Here is a 19,959-nt window from a genome sequence, read left to right on the forward strand (position 1 = left end):
ACACCTGAAGATCTCTCACTGCACACTAGTGTGCCACAGTACAGTGGTTGAAAATCACTGCTTTAGAGTCTCATAGCTTTATATCTGCACTGTATCTTATTTTACTGTATTTAAATCTAAAATAATAGGATAGCCAGAAAGATCACTGGTGTCAGCTAAATTGACCTGAAAGGCACAGATTGTTCACTGCTCAAGGAACCCCCAGCAACCTCTGGATAAACCTTGGTTGAGTAACAGTGAGTTAAGGTATAGATTAATATTTAGGGAGGTTATGTGATATAACGTTAGGTTTTTTATTTTTGTGCTTGTTTTACTTAACATTTGGGAGACTTCTCCTACCCAGGGAAATTGAAAGTGTTCTTTTACAGCATCATGGGATACCTACATCTTATACACCAGGTTACTGCAGGTTCAAACCTCATCATCGGGGTTTGGTGTTGCATCATGAATTGGAAGAATCTGAAAAAGCCAATTGGCTGTGAATGACCTCATGGTCATTTGCCATATCAGGCAGTCTACTGGTCCAGATCACCAGGCCAGAACAATTGTAGCCAATGGGCCCCTGGCACCTTCCCATCCCCAGGCTTCCTAAAGATGGCTGGTGCCACGAGGGTATAAACTAGGCACCTGAGAGATAGGAAATCTTTCTAAGGGCCTAAGTTAGTGGGCATTAGTTAGCTTTAAGAGGATTTGGCATTGGGAAGGGAAATGGGAAGGGAAAATCTACAGTCATATCTGTCGGTCTAATGGAAATCAACCACAGGTCAAAAACACCTGTCACTGAATTCCAAGTAAAGCACTTCAAATTATTGTTGCAAGCCCAAAGTCTCCAACACAGCCCCAGATAGTAAGAAAACCCCAATTTGGGTTCTTCCTCCATTCTATTTCAAGTCCAAAGTCCCCAACACAGCCTCGAACAGCAACAAAAACCCAGATTTGTGTCCCCCCCCCCCCCCATTTCAACTATAAAAAGATTTGGCTGGAAACAGTTCAGGTTACTTGAAGAGATTTTACTGAACCCATCTCTCTTTGTGTCACATAAACACTGCGCAGTGTTTACTAATTTCTCCTGCCGGAGTCATTAAAGGACAAGAAGATCGAGATGTATCTTTAGTAGGGCCAAATCCCCATCTCTATAAACATTTGCTGGAAAAAACAAGGCCCCGGACTCACCTCCTTGCCAAGGGCCGGTCACATGTGACAACACTGGGAATAACACCGGCACATGGCTAATATTAGTATCAGCTCGCCTGTCAAGCTTCTGCAGAGAAAGTTTAAGAGTTGAATTCACAGTAAACACAGTTACTGGAAGACAAGTGTAGAGGCGTGTACGTCTGCGCCACCAAGTCGAAGAACCCGATGAGTATTCGAGAGGAAGAATTTATCAAGGTATATCACGTTTTATTCCATTGTTACATGGGTAGTTAAGTATCAGACAATCTGTCTCTCTGTTATGTTAGTGGTCCACTTAAAAGGTTTTTAATTTTCAATTATGTATTTGATAAATGTCGCATTGTTGCTTTGACTTTTACATTTGTACACTTTAGTACATTTATATATATAACGATCATTGAAGTTATGTCATTCTATTACTACTGCTCAGATGACGTCTACAAAGTAAATTGTTTTAAACCACACCTGACTTGTGAACTTTTATTTAGAGGTAAGAAGAGTAGGGAATAGAGAAGCAGAGCCTGCATGATGAGTAAGAATGGAATACATACAAATATAAAAGCAATCCAAATAATAAAGCATAGTGATGACATTAAGTTAAGCTGAACTTGTTCACATGTACATAGAAATAAATGATGCATGTAAAAGGAACACAAAATAAAATACTTGATAGCTGTATTTATGGTACAGCATATCTGTATAAGGTGTTGGCTATTTGCAGAGGTGCACGGGGCTTAAATGTGACATTTGTCAGTAGTGTGGGAGAGGATGATAGCTGCATGTTGGAACCTAATGCTCTTCATTTGGCTGCTGTGTGTTGTGGGAGCCTTCCTGCATCTCTTATCAAATATTTCACGTTACCATATGTGATATTTTTACCAATATAAAGAAAGAAAATTGTGTTTCTAAAGGCCATAGATAGTAGAAAAAGCAAAGCTATAGCAATAATAAGCACTCATATCTAAGTACAAGTTGATAGACATCAGATTTGACACTCCATAGGAGGCACAACAACCTAAAATTTGTTTTTTCAGGAGGACAAATCTTCTATTGGAGGCCCAGTTTTGTATGTAGCCAACTCTGCCCAGAAAATCAGAAATCTGACGTCCATGCAAACATTTGTTAGGTTAAAGGGGATTAGTTTGTTTTCCTCTTCTATGGAATCACTGGGCTGACCCCCACATACCCCCAACACACATATTTTATTAACATTCCACCTATACAAATCATAACTTGGGCAGTCTCCTGATGGTTACGTGATGTCCTGAGGTTTCCTCTGTGGTGGAGACTGGTGGCATTCATTACAGCAAAGAGAAGAGTTATGAGGTCAGGCGCCGCGGTGGCATGACCCCCGAGGATGGAGCCATGACTCCCTAGGCTTAGAGGACGTGGGGTAAATGAGGCTTGGCATTAGCCATAATATTGGTTTTATGGTGGAGACAGCGACAGAGAGGAGGTTACTGTTAAAATAAAATCTGTTTTTTGTTTGGAACATGTTGTTTTTTGAAGTTTTGATAAATTCCCAAAATTTTACATACTCATGTCAATGTAATCCTTTATAAATTTGTTTGTATTTATGTTTCTTGGTCAAATGAAGGGGTTTCATCTGCATATAGCTCAGCCTTTTTTTATCATATTCTTTCCACAATATACTTGCTGTGTGTTCTTCATTTACTTTTCATGTGCAAATAAAAAATGTAAGAACAAGCCACCTGGAAAAGTTAATACTAAGAAGTCAGCCGCCTTCCTTGCTGACTTAAAAAACTACGCTAGCTGAAGAATAGCCAGCACCTGACACATCCAGAAATTTTCTACATCCCCATTGCTAGCTGTGGCTCCACCTACCTACCCGTATATCATCCACCCCCGCAGAGCTGAATTGATGTAGCAGCCAATAGGTGAAACCACAGCTTGTAGTGGGAGGTTCAAGTAGAGCGTTGAATACTAAATATCTTTCAATAAGTGTAGCTCTTCGAGAAACAAAGGCCATTGCCCATTTTTTTTTTTTTTTGCAGAGTGGCTTGTTTTTAAGTTTTTCTGTTGACAGTATGTAAATTCTACATAATTATAAGACAAACAAACAACAAACACTGCAAAGATATAAGGGTTGTAGACTTGCCTAAGGGTTAATATGTACTCAGATTTTTGTTGCCCAAAATGATTGCTCCTGATCGTCTTTGTAAAATATCCAGAGTGTCAGGTATCTAGTCCCAACTTTTTTGAGAAGGTCATTAGTGATCTGTTGTGTTGAATTACTAACGACTGGCAGCTAACTACTGCTATTGTTATACTATTGCATAATAGCGCAGTGGGGTGTCTAAAACTCATCCTCCCCCTCCCCTATTTATGGAACAGAACAGGCTGCTCGGCAGAGAGCTGAGTGCTTGTCTGTACAGCAATCATTCCTAAATTGTCACCCAAAACAATCCAGAGCAAGATATTTCACTCAAGTACTGTGTGTACTGAGCATAAGCCCAGTGTTGATTGGTTTTATTTGAATATTAATCTTTTTTATTCTACTCTCCCTATGGACAACATATCTAACAGATGAGCAGTGGTGTATCCTAAGAGGAAAGGAATAAATAACTGAATAAATACGTTTGTGGCAACAGATGTGGAGCAGAACTCCAACGTTTAGGTCAAACTATCAGCTCTTCATATTGGTAGACATAGTGTACTGACAACACCGGTGACCTGTGTGTCCTATTGACCCTCTATTCCAAATCTAAAGCTTCTCCATTTCTCTCTGGCATTCAACAAATCCTTGAGTGTCAGATTCCTGTGCCCCCTGCAACATGCCGTGGTTCTGTCTTCTGACCCCCAACTTCACCTTGTGTCCTTAAGTGATGCAGGGGTCAGAGAGAAGGAACTTTGGGGTACACAGACATCCTAAAATTGGGAGAAAAGGGCTCCAGTGCTTGGAAGGAGGGTGGTAAGAGATATGGGCCGCCAAACAAGTCAGCATACCATGACTTTTTTGCAGGAAGCTGACATATTTAGAGACCTGACAAAATATTGGGGCTGATCAGGGGCCACTTTTAAGCAGAAGCAGTCCATTGCAGCAGGAAGGGGATTTGTTAGCTCTCATCGTCAACAACAAAGATGAGAGGTGGCTCTATCACGCACAATATCAGACAATGCATTTGTTACAAGATAAGTTATAGTGCTTTAGGGCACTATACCATTTTAGTTGGGCTCTTGGGCCATACTCCATTATGATGATCCTTACACTGTACAACAAATACCTTGCAGCACTACTATTCTCTACACAAAACTGAAGGATTAGAATCTTCCTAACTGCTCAATACCTTTGTTGATCATCTTGGAAAATAATTCTGTGTAGGGGGAGCTAAGTCTCTATTATAGTGGCCCAAACATGTCCAACACGCCGAAGATTTCTCATACACTACAGAAGCCATACCCTTAGATGAATGACGTCCACCATATTGAAAAACCTTAGTCTCTACAGATAAATGGGACAGCTGGCAAAGAAAATGGGAAGGCCTATTCATATCTGTACAAAACACTAATTTTCATAGTAAGCAAATAAGGAATTGGAGAAAATATAAATAGAATGCAGCCAAGGAAACACTAAATGTTGAGTTACCAAATCATCCTATACAATTTATATCTTAATCGTTGGACTATCGTTAGTAGTGTTGGGTTGGACAGTGGTCTCCTGTCTCATGATTCTGTATTGTTCTGGCTTATATTACAAATAATTGAAATTGATTGAAAAATAATTGAGTGGAATCTGCAAACACTCACTATGTATTTAATTGGCTTCCATTTAGGATCTCACAGGGTGCTGATAACCTTTGGTTTAGAAACAAGAGTCAAGTGCAACTAGGCCTATGTTCCAGAAGGAAATAGGTTGGGTATTCTGTTTCTAACTGCCCACATACTTAGTGCAAAAAAGAACTTGCTAAGCTATGACAAGATGCTTCAATTGACAACAAGCAGAGGATAATTGGTAGGGCATCCCCAAACTGGTAATTAGTAGGTTATTTATTTAGAAACATAATCTGTAGATGCAGTGCTACAATTCACAAACTTTGTAATAGTGTAAAGTGAAACAAACTATAAACAAAAACTATAATATACCCAAGGTGCAACATAAACCATATAAGACAAAAAAATGTTAATTTACACAGAAGTTTGGGCTTTATAGTTTAGGAAATTTATAGGTTAAATGCAAAAATCACACACTGCACAAAAAATATTTAACCAGATGCTATGGGCAAAGGAAATACATACTTAAACTTTCTAAGTGAAGAAACCAGTCCTATGCATTCAAGCAACAATTCCATTGGGGTCTATTTATAAAGCATTGAATCTGACATTTACCAAACATTCTGAAGAACCAATACCTGCCAATGAAAATACATGGACTTGGAAGACTCTTCACCAGGGAATGTTTAGTGATGACCAGATTCATTGCTTTATAAAAAGCCATAAATTAATAATAATAAAAAAACAATGTTTTGTGGCTCTGATAGCATCTGATTTATCTTATGAGGATTGTAATGTTGTGATGGATATGGAGGAGTGAGAATATTTGATCAGGACATGTACTGGAGGAGTTATGCATAACAAATATAATTTTAATATAATCTTTGGAGGTTTTGCTTAGGCACATGCATTTTTTATAGGTGTTCTCATTTCTAAACCTTTGCCATCACTATTTATGCCCTACACATATTGCCTGCTGTTCACACCTTTTGCATATATCACAAAGTAAAATACATTACTAATTGGCAATAAAACAATTTAGGCTGCAAATCTGCACAGCGGTATAAGGAATGAGGACTGCAAATATCAAGTCTGTATAGTTGAGTACAAACTATAACACTGAAGAAGAAAAGAACCCTGCCCAATAGAGCTAATAGCCTAAGGGGTATCTTTATAAATGTTTTCATCCAATATTCATCCAATTTGTACCTCACATTTGCACAAATTTACATGGGATTCTATTAGAGAATAGTAGAATAATAAATTATTGGGCAAAAACATTTTTATATTATATATATATATATATATAATATACATTTTTTACATTTTATTTTATATATATATATATAAATAGCACGCTGATTTATCGATTTGTCGCGCTGCATGGAATATTTCACTTTGCTTAGTAAATGAAATGAAGATCTACTGATGTCAAAAATCTTATCATATACAAGGAAAATACTTTTGTTAGGTTTTCTTGTATGTGATTGGTTATTCTTTTGCAAAGTGAATTCTCCCTGCTTTTACTAATTTCAGTGATTAATCTTTTGTACAGTGGTAATTCAAATTAGTAAGTAAACTGCCTTTAATCTCTTAGTAATTCAACCCCATTGTGCTAATAATATATATGTGGTGTATATATATGCGTGTGTATTCCTAATTTTCAAGTTCCTCATATTCCAAATGAGTGAATATGTATATAATATCATACAACCTGATTATCAGTATCCTGTATGATCCTTAAACTTCTGCTTTTGAGTCATTTTATTTGTCGAATTTGTCCTAGTGTGAGCTTAGATTCAAAATATTTATTTTTGTCTAAAGTGCAATATTATCATTTGTTTATCATATGCAACCATGGGAGAATCCATAAAGATAGCGCCATGTAATAAAGAAAGTTCACCTAACTTTACGAAAAATACCAAAAACAGGTCAACATTTAAACATAAAAGGTAAACTTTGCAAGTTTTAAGTCATCATGAACTGCCTCACAAAATGTTTTACTGCACTCTTTTAAGATTACTCTCCTGTAATCCTAAGCAAAAGTGTATCACTTAGTAAAAGGAAGTGAATTTTTGTTTCACGGCCAATGAAAGTGTATATACACCGGTTTTGTAGACATGTTAATCTTTTATAGCTTCCTATCTGCTTCCTTTAAGTGAGAGCTATAGCCAGGATTAAAAGTTTATTCAAACATGCAGAAATTATTATTAAAACAAGTGCACATAGAGGTCTTCATTGCAGATGTTCTATCACTTTGGGCCTGATTTATTAAAGTTAAAAGTTCTTAGCCAGCCTAAGCCACTGGTTAGACTTCTCCAAGACTGGAGAAGATAGACTATCATGGGTGAATATAGGTAACCTATCAAACCCAAAATGTATTTCCTAAAATAATTTGCAAATGTTTTCAATCCTGGACCAGATCCATTGCAAGTTTGCTAGATCACATAGGTCCACTCATAGTAATCTAACTTCGCCAGTCTTTGTAAATCAGGCTCTTTCTGTTGTGGTGACATGGAGCCATAGAAGAAATAGTAAAATGATCCAATGGGGATAAAGAAAGCAACAAAACATAGTTTTAGTATTTTGGTAAAGATTCGATCCTCAGTTGGGTTTTTAATACTGTATTTAAAATCAGCAATAAATAAATAAATGCATTTTACCAAAAACCTCTTCCAATTACCACCACATAGTCCCTCCAAACTAAGAAAAGGTCTGTAGTCATATTAGTATTTTGGTAAACATTCAATCCTCAGATGGGTTATTAATACTGTAATTAAAATCAGCATTAAATAAATAAAATAATGCCTTTTACCAAATACCTCCCTCCAATCACCACCACATGATCCCTCCAAATTAAGAAAAAGATCAGTACAGATTATTACACTCCCTAGCAGGGAAAAATATAAAATAATGGAGATTGGATAATAGAGAAGATGGACAGGTCAATGTTATTTAGATATTATTCTGGGTTGTATAAGGAAGGACAATTCTGAGCTAAATTCTAGTAAAGATGGGTTTACTGAATCGTTGTTTGCTTTAAAACAGCAAAATAATGAATAAACTAATGTAGAGTTATCATTTTGTGTTTTTTTTTAGGTTGAAACTGGAACATCAAACCCACCATGGCTGCTGTGACATTCAATGCATTCCTCCGATTATAAAATATTAATAAGTACCTGAAAGTCACAAAGATTCATTATGGATGGCCAATCTTGTAAATCTCTGCTCTTCCATGACAAAGACCTTTCATGTGATTTACTCAAAGAACTAAACAAGTTACGAGAAGCCGGCTTACTAACCGATGTCATCATCTGCACAGGTGATGGTGAATTTCCATGCCACCGCAGCGTGTTGGCTTCAAGTAGCCCCTATTTTAGGGCCATGTTCTGCAACAACTTTAGAGAGAGCATCCAAGAAAAAGTGACTTTAATGGGCATTGATTCAGATACATTTCGCCAGATCATCACATATGTTTATACTGGAGATATCCTTATCACATTTGATAACGTATTCCCCCTCATTCAGGCTTCTTCATTGCTTCAATATGATAAATTGCTGGGAACATGTTCAGAATTCCTCCAAGACCAAATGACTCCTCAAAACTGTTTAAGCTTGATTTGTCTTTCTGAATTTTTTAGTTGCAAGATCCTTAAAGAGAAAGCTAGACAAATGTCTTTGCAGTGTTTTAAAGAAGTGTCCATTTCAGAAGACTTGAAGGAGCTGTCTGTATCAGAATTGTTGGGCTATCTCGGAGATGATGACCTTCATGGGGAAGAGGAACAAGTGTTTGAGGCCTTAATGACTTGGATTAGACATGATGTCCAAGGGCGAAAGTGCTACCTACAAGAACTGTTTAAAAAAGTTAGACTTGAATATGTTCATCCAATGTTCCTTTTTCACTTCATTGCCAATGACCCTCTTATTCAGTCCTCCATGTCTTGTAGAACCATGTTAGAATCTGCATGTAGAGCAATTTTTTCTCTGAAACCAGAGAACATTTCTCCAGATGTCAGACCTATCTGTCATGTTCCACGTCGCTTTTCTCATCAAGAATTCCTTATTAATGTTGGAGGTCGGAAAGACAGCCAGCAGACTACCAGGGATGTTTTGCTGTACAACGAAAAGTCCAATCAGTGGCTTAGGCTCGCCAAGCTACCGCTACGTCTTTACAAAGCTACCTCAGTTGGTCTGCACGGTAGTGTCTATCTGCTTGGTGGGTTGTATATGGCCAACAAGGAGAAAACAGTGACTTCAAGCGTGTATATACTCTCCTTCAAATTAAACCAATGGCGTAAAGGGGAACCTATGCTTGTTCCAAGATATTCTCACCGAAGTATTGGATACAAAAACTATATATTTTCAATTGGAGGAATTGGTGAGAAACAAGAGATACTCAACTCAGTGGAACGATTTGATAGCATTTATAATACTTGGAAGGCCATGGCTAACATGCCAGTTGCTGTCCTTCATCCAGCTGTAGCTGCCAAAGACCAAAGAATCTACCTTTTTGGTGGAGAGGATGCTATGCAGAATCCTGTTCGGCTGATACAGGTACCTTTTAGTTGAAGGATTATTGACGTGCTATAGACTTTTATTTACCCCGGTTTATATATAACTAATACTAGGTAGGCATGTCCGACAGGACTTCTGGAGTTCTGTAGTATTGAGGATGTTTTAGTGTCCATCCATGTGGCTCCCTTGGTAACATAGGTGTCCAGAATATACCCTAGAACAGGGGTCGTCAAACTCCGGCCTTTAGGCCAGATACGGCCTAGCCAGTAGTTTGTTCTGGCTTAACGCCCCTTGGCTGATCCGGCCTAATGCCAGGAATTCGGCCATTAGGAACTACCAGAGCCGGAGCTGCCGGAGCTCTGGTGCCGCCTCCTTGCTGTTGCTCCCCTATTTACCGTTGCCAATGATGATATTTTCACCGCTGCGGTAAATAGGGAATGCTCTCTGAAGGGAAATCCCTCTCCTCCTCAATGCATACGGAGGAGAGGTATTTCACTTCAGGGGGTGTTCCCTGGTGGTGGGTGGAGCCATTAGGTGGGACAAGTGTGCTCCGGCCCACCCCTAAAAAGGCCTAGTGGCCATAAAAGTTTGGCAACCCCCTGCCCTAGAACGTCTAGAATTTATCTAACCTCCATGGTGTCATGTTGTGTCCAGTCAGGCCATTAATCAAATATTTCTGTTGACCACCAACATTTTCTCACGGTCCACTGGTTGGCAACCCCTGCTTTAAAGTATATGTAAATCCTTAATATATTTTTTAACATATTTAGTATCATGATTCCGAGCATGGTTGGCTCAGTGGCAAGCACTCCTGCCTTTGCAGTGCACGGTCACATGTCATAATGTATATACACACTGCAAACTAACAAGAGCCAGCTCACACAAACTCTGCTAAAAGTGTACACATTCAGTGGCAACAATTGTGGGACTTTTTTTTTGGTAATATTAATACAAATTATTAAGACAAACTTTGTTCACAAAACATTTAAAAAGAAATTCATATACATGTGACTATATTGCAGTGCATCCTAGTTTTTAACAACTGCTCACTCCATGTTCTCCAACGCGTTAGCTTATCTTACTTCATCAGGAGCAACGTTCTGTAGGAAGTCTACCATGAGACCTTCATGTTAGATCAAACATCATAGACTAAAGATAAATATCATCCAAAACCAAACATTTGCAACTTTTAACATTGGCAGATGGCTCACTTTGTGAGCCCTCTGAGGGACAGCTAGTGACATGACTATTGACATTGTAGTGCTATGTAATATGTCAGCGCTATAAAAATGCAAAATAATAATAATGTTTTACTATATAGAGTTTCTTCTTTTTTTGTGTGGGGGGGGGGGGGCTTTTTAAAAAGGTTCTTACTTCTAGTTCTTGCCAGTAGCAATACTTCCTATTGCAGACTGACCATGTTTTTTTTTCTGTCTGTTGAACATGTTGAAACTTTTTGTACCAATGAGGGTGGTCACAAAGACACAAAAACAGGGGAAAAACTTTCCAAGCCTCACAGAGGTGCTTAAGCTCCTCCGTTCCAAATCAAAATACTTTTTGGCTAGGTTTGGTTTAACATTGAACTGTCCCAAAAACTCACTAGAGAGAGCTCACACAAGGACAAATCTCACTATGAGAGTTTTTGGCTGAAGAGACTTTGCGTGTTTTCCTCTCCTTTCTTCTTCTTCTTGCTCCTATCAGTTGTTTTTATTCTGTGTACACTGCTTTTGGAGCATGTAAAGTGCAGGGTACACTCCAGATACCAGCAGAGATGAGTGCAATGTATATGTAAAGGAACGTCATCAGTAGCTGCCCAGTGACAGATCAGGAAAATGACAATATAAAAAATGACTGGCAGGAAATTTCAGGAGCAGTGATGCCATGGAGGGAAGTTTGAATTGTCAGAGGACACAGTGGAAGGTAAATATGTCATAATGTACAGACACACTGCAAACTTACAAGAGCCAGCTCACCCAAATTCTGCTAAAAGTATACAAGTTCACTGGCAACAATTGCGGGAATTTTGTGGTATCAATATAAAAATTTATTTTATTAAGACAAACTTTGTTTACAAAACATTTTAAAAGAAGGTCATTTACATGTGACCATATTGCAGTGCATCCTTGCTTATAACAACTGCTCGCTCCATGTTTCCCAACGCGTTTTGCTTAACTTGCTTCATCAGGAGTAACATTCTCTAGGAAGTCTACATTGAGACCTTCATGTTAGATCAAACAATAGAGATTAAAGATAAATATCATCCAAAACCAAACATTTGCACCTTATAACAATATCCACTTGTCATTGGGACTTTGAATTGTCACCGAAACATAAAAAGGGGGACACTTGTTTCACTGACAGCCAAAAGGTTATTTCCATTCACTCCCCGTTATATCTACAAGAGAAGAAGTGAAGATAAATCTTCCCAATGGTACACAATTGGCAGAAAAGAAAACTTGACGGGGTTATACCATTCTTTTTACCTTCTAAATTGAAAAAGTCTTGGCTTTAGCTCTCGCCCCCATATTAGGATTCCATGTAGTTGTTTTGCCTTCAGCAGTACAATGCTAGAACAATAAGTACAGTACAGCCATTGCTTCACACATTTCAATGGAAAATACAATGACTGATTGAAATTCTTGGAAGTAAGTAACAATTATTTTCCTGTTGAGGCACGATGTCATTGTCCGTCCAGCTACCTGCATTCCCCTGTACATTCTACTCACGTACACTGCTACCATTTCATTAAACAGGTGGGATGCTGGAGACAGTGAATGTTGGTGAATTAATTGCTAAATACATGAACAAGTCTGCCCAAAATAAAAAAAGTATATAAACTCAAAAGTATAAAAAGCAGAGAAAAAACAGTGGGATCAACTGGAAAATTAGAGGGGGCTTCTAGTGACTCGTCAAGAGGGCCTTACAGTAGCAGGGCATGTTCTTCCATTAGTGTGCATCGCATCAATTCAGGAAACTTATTCCAAATGATTGGGCTGTAATACATTTCAATGTTCTGAACAACCCCACATCCTAATATTTGGTGTCCCCAAAAATACCCCCTTTATTGGGACCATTGGCTTTAATATTACCTCCACATTGGTCTCAGCATACTCAATAATAACCCTCACAGGCAGAAATCACTGCTGCTAACAGTGCACTTTTTTCCTGTGCTGGGTGGAGCACTAGAATATATTATTATACAGTATATATATAACACCATCATATTATGCAGCGCTGTACAAAGTCCATAGTTGTGTCACTAACTGTCCCTCAAAGGAGCTCACAATCTAATATCCCTGCCATAGTCATATGTCATTAATGTAGTCTAAGGTCAATTTAGGGGGAAACCAAATAACCTAACTGCATGTTTTTGGGATGTGGGAGGAAACCAGAGTACCCGGAGGAAACTAACACAGACACAGGGAGAACCTGCAAAATCCATGCTGATAGTGTCCTGGCTGGGATTCGAAGCTAGGACCTAGTGCTTCAAAGGCCGGAGCGCTAACCCCTGAGCCACCATGCTGCCCAATATCTATTGGCTTTCTGTGCCCAAAACTTTTCTGCCAAGTGCCCACGGGTATGCCCTACCAAGGACAGGAGGTGCTGCACAAAAAGAGCCAGTGGGCTTCATTTTGGGCATCAGGGAATTAAGTTGTTTATGCTTGTAAATCAACCTTCTAGGACTGTATGTATACGTTGTTCACTCTTCAATTTGTGCACAGCCATTCGAATCCCTATACATTGATAATTTCAATGCATATTAAATCTAAAACCCATTCTGCCGCCTATTGGTCAATAATAAAAAAAAAATTTGCAGGTTAATAATTGATAAAAAAAACCTCTTTGTGTTGGCCTTTATCAATTATTCCATAGGTGGTCTGATATGCATTTTATATACAATTGTTTTACCTTTGTATTTGTTTTTATTTTATTTTTTTTTTCCTTCTGTGAAAAAGAATGTAAATTACACTGGGGAATGCATTTTTTGTTGAGTTAGATCTTACACTTGTCTTTTACTTATTTTTGTGTGGTGAATCCAGAAATGACCCGAGTTTTTTGCTTTCACATCCAGTTTTTACGATACAGGGTACCCTCCATGTTTGTCAAAAAGCATACAAATTTTTTATACAATGAAAAATAATGAAATAATACCTTGAATGTACTGTTTATTTAAATTTCTTTTGTTCATACAAAGGTTTTATTGTTACTTCATGACATCTTTTTTTACAGTAAAACATTTAAAAATTATTCGGGTAAGCGCTTAAGGTAAAAAGTTATGCTTTTAGCTTTTCCTGGAGTCTTCAGTGTTAGGACAATCCCACCAGATGCACCAACAATAGTCAGCCATCATATGTACATCCCATCTACCCTGATATCGTCCTTCCATGACCTTCAAATCTTGGTGGAATTGTTCACCTTGCTCATCACTGACTGCACCAAGGTTTTCCGGGAAGTTAGAAAGATGGCTATGCAGAAAATGCACCTTGATGCTCATATTGTAACCAAGCATTTTGTAGCTCTCCAAGAGTTTCTGGACAATTTCTGTGTAATTATTTGCTTGTGTGTTTTCAAGAAAGTCCTTGACAATGGCTTTGAATGATAACCAAGCATTCTTTTCGACTTCTGATATTGTCCTGATGATATGTTCATCTTTGATGAGCTGCTGAATCTGTTGACCATCAAAACACACTGGCCTTTATTTTTTCAAATGACAGGCTGGGAAATGCCAAAATGAGGTACAGAAACAGTTTCCTTTAGTTGGCAAATATAATATGATAATTATTTCTTATAATTTTTTTAAAAAGATAAATACATTTGTAGAATAATGATCTTCCTAATGGTGTCTGACAAGGACTATGGAGTCTCTGATTCATTGATCAGCTCACCGTTAAGTGAAGTATTACTATTGTTACTATTATCACTAGTTATATTTATTTATTTCCAATCTAAGACCAAACAAGAAATAATAGTTATCAAAGTCAAACTATTTGATGTCAATAAATATAACAGGTAAAGAAAATACACAGTTAAAGATATACTTACTTACCCAAAAGAACATCTGAGAAATAAACAAATAAAATAAAACAATTGTATGAGAATCGGTATTCGTGGAGCGATGCGACTGTTGTAATGGTGGAAACAATACTGAAGCGTACGGCTCGGCAATGGTTGTCTTATACAACTTACCACTACACTGACGTGACGCTGCGCCTGCCTTGTTTTTCTGTCTCTAGTACAGTTCGTGAATTTACTGCAAAATAAATGCAAAATTGTCATTCAGAATATAAGAATTTATTAGAATATTATTTTTGTTTTATTAATATTAAAACATAAAAATTGCAAATAATATCCACATTTTTCTGCCGACCACCAACATTTTCTTGCGGACCACCGGTTGGCAACCACTGCCCTATATTGTATTACAATTGTGCATTTAGATGTTGCTTGGAGCTTAGCTTTAGCCCAAAACTATATTAACGGGGCAAATATGAAGCATAACATATTTGTAAATCGATTCCGTGTGACAAAAAAAAAGCTAAATATCATATATTCCATTTATTAGGTTTACCACATTGCCAGGAACATGTGGTTCAGGATGGAGACCAGGGTGGTGAAGAACGTCTGTGCTCCGGCAGTGGTCATTGGTGAGAAGATTATAATCATTGGAGGTAAGTTCATGAGTTCATATGCAATGGTATAATAGCCATACCTACAAAACTGTGTTTCTTAAATTTAGCACTGTTGGGAATTGTATAATACCAGAAGAGGTATGTGGGATTGACCAGCTGCCTGCCTCTAGATTGTCAAAGGGACAGTTTGCCCTAATGTGACATTTTGTGGTATAGATTGAGCCTGGTGGGCTCTGCAGCTTCTGCACCAACTTCATATATGTCTTCCAACATCTTCATATATGTCGTCAATCCAACAGTAAGGTCCCCCTGCTATAGTTATTTATAATTCTTGACTTTCCACTTGGGTAGTTTTGATGGTTTCCATTCATCTTTATGTGCTTAACTCCACCTGTTACATTCTCCATAATATTAAGTTTTAAAAAATGGAAGCAAAGAGAATGGGAACACCTAACAATGGGCACAGAAGGTGAGGAGACCTGTAACCCCTAAACAAAGATCTCAGTGCCAAAAGATAAAAGAAACATTCGGGAGGTTTAACTCTCCATCATATACCAAGCAAACATTTTGGATGGATTACCCTCTTGTACTTTTGTCCAAAACCTTACCAATGTAGTAATAATTCTGTGGGCCAAGGGGCAAAGCCCTTTGGATGTGGTTTCACAAATGTAGGCATAGTTTTATTTCAATACGTTGTTTGACAAAGGAGTTATAAATAGCAGACACAGTAAAACAATTACATCACTTATCATTTACATGAAAAGGACCTCTTGTCACCAAGTATCCCGTTTATCACAAGGTGATAGGACAGGGGAAATGAGTGTTGGGGAGGTGTAGGCGGGTGGTTGGGGAATCCACATCAGGAAGGAAATGATATTGTTGTACAATGAACGACCCACGGGTCCCAGGTAAGTTTAAAGATGTGTGGGGTATCTTTGAAAGTACATGTAAGTTTATTGTTAATCAATATCCAGTTTAGTTTAGCCTTCACTGGAGCTAGTGGGATGGATGGTGATTTCCATGCCTTTACCAGTGCAATTCTGGCTGCCAGCAGCACATAGTTCCAAAATTTCTTTGTATATTTTGGCAAGGGCATGTCAATCGGGCTGAGGAGGGCACGCTCTACATTGGGTGAAAAGGGAGTTTGTATCACCTATGACGTAAGGTCAAAGACTCTTCCCCAGAATTTTTGTGCAACCGGGCAAGACACCAAATATGCTTCAAGTCCCCTGCATACTCACAAACACTGAAACAAAAATCTGAAGACCCTGGGAAACTCCGGGCAATCCTGGTTTGTACCAAGTACCAGCACATTAAAGTTTTATAGTTCAGTTCAATCAGACTTACATTGAGGGAATTTTTTGATAAGTTGCAGGCTATTTCGATCCACTTCTCAAGTTCACATTTTTCCAGGAATTAAGGCATAGTTTTACAAGTATAGGCTGTAGTTTAGGCAGGGATTTTGTATTTTTGTAGGTAATGGTTATGGATGAGCAGACCTGGCTGACCTTTTGTAAAAACGATAGTGGCATAATACTTTATAGTCAATGGACGTTGAAGTTAAAGTTACTTTAAGTGGTTTATAGAGATGCAATGGGCTTGAAATTGGAAAGATTCTGTAACTATACAGGACCAAAAAGGAGGATCAGTGCAGAGCAAGGGACAGGTTGTGTCAGAGTTATGCTGTTAACTTCATTTAGGCTAATTAGTCTTTCTCGCTTTTTTACCCCTTGCAATGTTTCACAGGTTTTGGGGGAACCCCTGCTAAAACCATGGGAGGTCAGTGGAAACTAGTAGTCAAACTGCTTCCCTTTCAGAAGTGGTTGGAATGGTCCTCTTACAGATAACTTAAAGAGCTTTCATGTCATGCTGGTGACTCTACCAAGTGGCACTGGCCATTTAACTAAGAAGTCACCACCAAACGGGAGGTCCGCCCACCTTTGGGAGAAACCCTGGTGAAAAATAACTGATTTATAACATTTGGGTTCTGATCCTAAAACTTTTTCTTCTGCATTTTTTTTCTTGGGATGTTTATTTCATCTTCAATATATTTATTTTAGCAAATGTATTAAAGTAGGTAAAAAAGAGTCTATATTTAGCTTACCTGGGATAGATAAGGTATGAATGGGAAAATAAGGTATGAAAATTTTTAATTGAGTAGTAAAACTCAAGGAAAAGTTTAATTAAATCCAAGTCACAGAAACATGGCAAGACAATTTTAAAAGAAGTAGTAAGATAAGGAGGTTGAATCCGATAACAAAATGAACCAAAACAATCCCTCGAACTGCAAAAAAAAAAAAAAAAGAATATGCAACATTGAAAACAATTGACTACGTTGAGTTTTGAACTTTTTTCATTGACACTGGCCATTATTTATCATGTAGTAAATAATTCTGTGTAGACACCACATCCCCACCTTCCGAATGTGCTCTCGCCATTACCTAAATCTTCGCTGTTTTGTTGCAGGTTACACAAGGAGAATAATTGCTTACGACATGACAAAGAACACATTTGTGAAATGTGCAGACATGAAGGACAGGCGGATGCACCATGGAGCTACTGTAGTACAAAATAAAATCTATGTGACGGGAGGCCGGTGCCTGACCGTGGACAACACTATTGAAGACTCCGACTCCTTTGATTGCTACGACCCTGAAACAGACAAGTGGACCTCAAAGGGAAAACTGCCCAACAAATTGTTTGACCATGGCTGCCTCACCCTTCAGTGCATCCCAAATAATTTACAGTAGGCTCAGAAGTCCTGGAACTTTTGCCAGTACATTAAATGGCCATCATAGATGGTGCTAGGTCATAGTCGCGGATGCAACTAAACCTATTTCTTGAATATGTAGACATTGTATCATATCTAAAAATAAAACTCAAATTTCCTTCCCATAACTTTTAGTTTTGAATGGACCTGGGATGATTAAACACTAGTTTTTGAAACTGCAATTATTCTTGCAATCTATGTTCTCATCAGGGAAATTTCATCTCACTTCCTGAGCAAAAGGTATTACCAGGACAGGGGTACACGAATAGCAATATTATTCTGATACATGTTCTAACCTTTTCCTGCTTTACCGAAAAAATGTTTTGTTACTGTATGTTTGCCTATAAGCTGGCAGAAAGATAAAGCGCTACAACAGTCCTAGTAAATGATCACTGAGGAAAGCATGATGAGTAAATGCCTACTCCTCCCTGCAGCAGACTGATGATGGTATTCTCCCTTCATCATAAACACACTTAGTGAATTAGAACTGCGAATAATAATTTTTTCCTGCATGTTATGATGTCAGAAAATAAATTCTTGTAGAGCTGAAAAGTTAATAAGTCCAACTTGTGGATCCACTGCCTCTCAAAGAATTCCAGTCTCTTACTCAGGTCAATATATAATTTTTTTTTTGATGTATGATCTATGATGTAGTGAGCCTCTTCTGATCAAGCTTTTTGTGCTGTGTCTTTTTTACTCTTCTTCTTTTCAGTCTTCTCCAGGTGGTATTGGGGGTGTTCCTAAATGTTTATGGCACACTGATGCAGAAAGCAGTTCTAACATGATGACATATGTGCTTTTTCCTGCAATATTACACCATAAACACAGGGTGGGATGCTCAGGGGTGGGGCCATGACGTCCCGCACTCACAATCTTTCCTCAATCCTCTGTACAAAACTCAACTCAAAAGCCTGACATCTTATGGCAAACAAGAGGTACTGCAGATGGCATCTTTCAGTAAGCACTGAAGCCAGAGCTACTTTTTTGTTTTTTCAAATACCCAGCAGGATTCGTTTTTTAAAAAAAACGAGACCAGAGTTGGGCTTGCACTGTTTTGTTATATTCTTTAAAAAAAGAAGGCACAACATTGCTTTTTAACGCACAATTGGGTTGCTATCTCAAGTCACAGTTATACTATCTGCTTGAGTTCTCCAGATTTGTAAAGATATCTATGTAATGTATAGACAGTTGTAAATACTGTTTTGAAGGGTGCAATAAATGTTCATATCTACCATTGTCTCTGTATGTGTCCTGAATCCAGCATTAGTTGGCATTCACTTAGTTAAACCTTCATTTGAAAATTAGTGGGAGCATTTGATTTCTATGTCAAACTAAAGAGGACACAGACAGGGTTCCTTTTTCTAATGCTCATTCTCCTCGGCTATGATATGTCCTGTGTTAATGCTCAGAACCTTAGTGGATTCTCTTTATGTTATGCATCAAATCCCTTGACTATATATATATATATATATATATATATATATATATATATACCTTAGCAGCTGTCTTACAGAATAAATAATTCACAAATCATATCCTTTTTGACCCCTATCTATCCCTCCTTTTTACCCCCATCCCATATACCTTATTGTTAATATAGTCTAGGGGTGATACTTTCTCACAATAAAATTGTTCAAGACTTCACCCATGTTATTTGACGTTCATACTGTTTTTGTAGTTTGATGGCAATGTTTTGTAAGAATAAAAATAAATTAAAAATGTTAAAAAGAAAGTAATATTTCATCTTCAGTGATGTCACAGATTCCAGAGTCTCTTCTTTAGTTACATGTATTTATTTCATTTGCATACACTTTGATGTTGTATATCATATCATTACTTATATAAAAGTGATTGTTTTAAGTAGATGTAAATACAAACACTGAAATCATTTTGCATGATTATGCCATTTAAAATCTGCAGGTTTATTAAAATAATGACCAGAGATTATCTTATAAAGGTCATGGGAATCACTCTGAATTTCTGTGTCTTTATGTTGTAGGTTACATACTCTATAACAGCCATTCTCAACCAGTGGTCCTTGGAACTCTTGGGATCCTCCAAAGGTGGCCGGGGATCCTGGAGCTGTGACTGATTGACCTTCTATAAGATGATGCCTAAATAAATTCAGTCTTCAACACA

At 37.8% G+C, this 19,959-nt stretch overlaps 1 protein-coding gene across 1 annotated transcript; it reads left to right on the forward strand.

Annotated features, from left to right (window-relative positions):
- The first annotated feature begins 1,159 nt into the window (after window positions 1–1,159).
- Window positions 1,160–19,051, forward strand: KLHL38 (kelch like family member 38). Its single transcript, XM_072410666.1, has 4 exons — window positions 1,160–1,389; window positions 8,005–9,459; window positions 14,984–15,089; window positions 17,517–19,051. Exons 2-4 carry the CDS (start codon window positions 8,107–8,109, stop codon window positions 17,798–17,800), a joined length of 1,743 nt encoding a protein of 580 aa, XP_072266767.1. The 5' UTR covers window positions 1,160–1,389; window positions 8,005–8,106; the 3' UTR covers window positions 17,801–19,051.
- The last annotated feature ends 908 nt before the right edge of the window (window positions 19,052–19,959 follow it).

Source organism: Pyxicephalus adspersus, chromosome 5, assembly GCF_032062135.1.
Source record: "Pyxicephalus adspersus chromosome 5, UCB_Pads_2.0, whole genome shotgun sequence".
Classification (NCBI taxonomy): Eukaryota; Metazoa; Chordata; class Amphibia; order Anura; family Pyxicephalidae; genus Pyxicephalus; species Pyxicephalus adspersus.